The sequence below is a fragment of the Bidens hawaiensis genome, unplaced genomic scaffold, assembly GCF_021521415.1.
Source record: "Bidens hawaiensis isolate Kalapana, Puna unplaced genomic scaffold, B.hawaiensis_p1.1 tig00011951_1, whole genome shotgun sequence".
NCBI lineage: Eukaryota > Viridiplantae > Streptophyta > Magnoliopsida > Asterales > Asteraceae > Bidens > Bidens hawaiensis.
Genome location: NW_027491958.1, coordinates 608,857 through 612,259, shown reverse-complemented (window position 1 = coordinate 612,259; position 3,403 = coordinate 608,857). Strand labels below are relative to the sequence as shown.

Below are 3,403 nucleotides of genomic sequence, written 5' to 3'. Positions count from 1 at the left end.
CCTTCGTCACTGGTTCTTGTGAATTACTGTATGGTTATTATATTGAAAGCATGTGATTCCAAAACATAAAAATTTAAATCTCCCTCTTCAAATAAAATGATAAAAGACAAGCACTATATATAAATAACAAACTCCCCCCAATTCACCTGAAAACACACACACATCATCTTCAACCTCCATCAAATCCAAACCCAAACCCAAACCCAAACCCAAACCCTAACAACAAAACCATGAGAGAAATCCTCCACATTCAAGGCGGCCAATGCGGCAACCAGATCGGCGCCAAGTTCTGGGAAGTCGTCTGCGCCGAGCACGGCATCGACTCCACCGGCCGTTACCACGGCGACCAAGACCTCCAGCTGGAGCGTGTCAACGTCTACTACAACGAAGCCAGTTGCGGGAGGCTGGTGCCACGCGCTGTTCTCATGGACCTTGAACCGGGCACCATGGACAGCGTCCGGTCTGGTCCGTACGGTCAGATATTCCGGCCGGATAACTTTGTGTTCGGGCAGTCGGGTGCGGGCAATAACTGGGCGAAAGGGCATTACACGGAAGGCGCCGAGCTTATTGATTCCGTTCTTGATGTTGTCAGGAAGGAAACCGAGAACTGCGATTGCCTTCAAGGTTAACTCTTCGGTTTCGGTTTCGGTTTTTTGGGTTCTAAATTTTTGGGTGGGAAAGGGAAAAAAAAAAGAAATTCGCTAAAATAGTTTTTTTTTTAATTTATTTAATAATTAATTAATTGTTATACGTTTGGGTTAAAATTAAAATATTTGGTTTGGGTATTTATTAAATTTTTATGAATTACTTAAAATTCAAAATAGGAAGTGAAAGTCTACAAATTTGGTTTGGTTTGGTTTTTTCAGTTTCGTCGTTTTGGGTTTAAACCAAACCATAATCCGAATGTTTGGTTTTTGAGTTTTTGTAAGCTGGTTGGTTTCGGTTTTCTCGGTTTTGCCATTTATGCTTGAATTTTTTGAGCCGAAAGATATGTTGGCTCAAAATAATAAACTTTTATTTAAATATTATTGTTAACTAATAATTATTTGACCATTATACATTTGGGTTAAAATACATGTGTCTGAGTATTTATTAATTACTAATAATTATTATGTAGAGTTTAAAATAAGAAATGAAAATCAGTAGATTGGGTTTGGTTTGATTTTTTCTGTTTTTATTGCATTCAAAACCAAAATTGAACTGAAAGTTTGGTTTATACAAAAACGTAAAACCAAACTGTTGGTTTCTGTTTCATTTAAGTTTCGGATTGGTTTTTTGGTTTAATGTACACCCCTAGATCTGCTTTACATTTTCAACATTATTGAAAACCGTCTGTAAATTTGAACATGATTAGTATAATTATGCTTCAGTTTTCACTTTCCAGTTGAAAATTTAGATATTAGCATACAAAGTTATGAACTGCCTGTTGGATCCTGTTTTACTGGTACTTGATAACAGGGTTTCAAGTATGCCACTCGTTGGGCGGTGGGACGGGTTCTGGTATGGGGACTTTGTTAATATCGAAGATAAGGGAGGAGTATCCGGACCGAATGATGCTTACTTTCTCGGTTTTCCCCTCACCAAAGGTGTCCGATACTGTGGTGGAGCCGTACAATGCGACTCTATCGGTGCATCAATTGGTTGAGAATGCGGATGAGTGTATGGTTCTTGACAATGAGGCTTTGTATGACATCTGTTTCAGGACACTCAAGCTCACCACTCCCAGCTGTAAGTCTGGTTTCTTCATACAATTGTAAAGATTAAACATTTATAGATGCATTTAGTAAGTGTACCTGATTCTTAATGATTTAAAACAACCTCTTTTAACAGACATCTGAATAAATTCACTCTGTCCCTGATAAAATCATTATTACAATCCACATGCCTTCATCTACTTTTGGGTCAAAACTCAAAATTATGGTTTGTAGAATAGGGGTGTCAATTTCTGATACGACACGAAAAATCAGGTTTTGGTTTGGCATATCTGACCCATTTAAAAGAAGGGTCATGGTTGGGTCAACATGTTCACTAAACGGGCCGTGTTTGGGTTGACCTGTTTAATCTGTTTAGTCAAATAGGTCGACCCACTAAACCGTTTACGACTCATTAAAAGTTGTGCGCTATCTTTCATAGCCAAGAGGTTCAGTTTGAAATTAAAGTAAGGTTTTTGGGTTAGTCAGATTTTAGTTGTGAGGTACTGAGTCAAAGCATAAGTGTTGTGGTCTTCAAGTCACATGTGAATGGCAACTCATGTCATGTGATTCTCGCAAAGATTCCTTTTTTATGGGCATAAAGAAAAGTTGTCAAGATTCAGCCTTTCACGTGGTTTGTTTCTTGATATTACATGAAACCCATAAAAAAATTAAAAACTTTCTATCTGAACATTTTAATGACATAAAAAAATAATAACTTTCTATCTGAACATTTTGATAACAACTAATTACTGCATATGACAAAACTTATGATATAATTTGTTAATTTATAATTCTGTTTTTGTTACTGTTTATATATTTGATACGGGTATGTTTGTTTTTGTTACAGTTGGAGATTTGAACCACTTGATCTCCGCCACCATGAGCGGTGTCACTTGCTGTCTCCGCTTCCCGGGTCAACTAAACTCCGATCTCCGCAAGCTAGCGGTCAACCTAATCCCATTCCCTCGGCTCCACTTCTTCATGGTCGGGTTTGCACCATTAACCTCTCGTGGGTCCCAACAATACCGGGCTCTAACCGTTCCCGAGCTCACTCAACAAATGTGGGACGCCAAAAACATGATGTGTGCCGCCGACCCTCGACACGGGCGCTACCTCACCGCCTCGGCTATGTTCCGTGGCAAAATGAGCACAAAAGAAGTGGACGAGCAAATGATTAATGTACAAAACAAGAACTCGTCTTACTTTGTCGAGTGGATTCCTAATAACGTGAAGTCAACCGTTTGTGACATTCCACCGACTGGTTTGAAAATGGCGTCCACGTTTATTGGAAACTCGACTTCGATTCAGGAAATGTTTAGGCGTGTGAGTGAGCAGTTTACGGCTATGTTTAGAAGGAAGGCTTTCTTGCATTGGTACACGGGTGAAGGAATGGATGAGATGGAGTTCACGGAAGCGGAAAGTAATATGAATGATTTGGTTTCTGAGTATCAACAGTATCAAGATGCCACTGCTGATGACGAAGGTGAGTATGAAGAAGAAGAAGAGGAAGAAGGTGGCCAGTACGAGCAAGAGGCATGAAATAAAATGTGATATACTAATGTTGGTGTTTGTGTTTGTCTTAGGTTAAGTTTGGTGTCTTAGTGTATGTCTTGTTGGATTTGGTTGGTGATGAAGTTTATAGGTTAGTATTAAGTGGTGCTTTATTAAATGTTGAATGTTTTGAGTTGGTGTGTTAATGAAGTGGTAGT

General features: G+C 39.0%; 1 protein-coding gene across 1 annotated transcript; it reads left to right on the top strand.

Moving 5' to 3' along the window:
- The first annotated feature begins 227 nt into the window (after positions 1 to 227).
- On the top strand, positions 228 to 3,233 carry LOC143539615 (tubulin beta-2 chain-like). The gene is made up of 3 exons (XM_077032885.1): positions 228 to 624; positions 1,459 to 1,728; positions 2,542 to 3,233. Exons 1-3 carry the CDS (start codon positions 231 to 233, stop codon positions 3,231 to 3,233), a joined length of 1,356 nt encoding a protein of 451 aa, XP_076889000.1. The 5' UTR covers positions 228 to 230.
- The last annotated feature ends 170 nt before the right edge of the window (positions 3,234 to 3,403 follow it).

Bases quoted from the DNA above. Each gene is read 5' to 3' on its own strand.
- LOC143539615 (XM_077032885.1), top strand. From the start codon at position 231: ATGAGAGAAATCCTCCACATTCAAGGCGGCCAATGCGGCAACCAGATC. The intron at 625-1,458 runs GTTAACTCTTCG...ACTTGATAACAG, and splicing joins GAACTGCGATTGCCTTCAAG to GGTTTCAAGTATGCCACTCG. The intron at 1,729-2,541 runs GTAAGTCTGGTT...TTTTTGTTACAG, and splicing joins CAAGCTCACCACTCCCAGCT to TTGGAGATTTGAACCACTTG.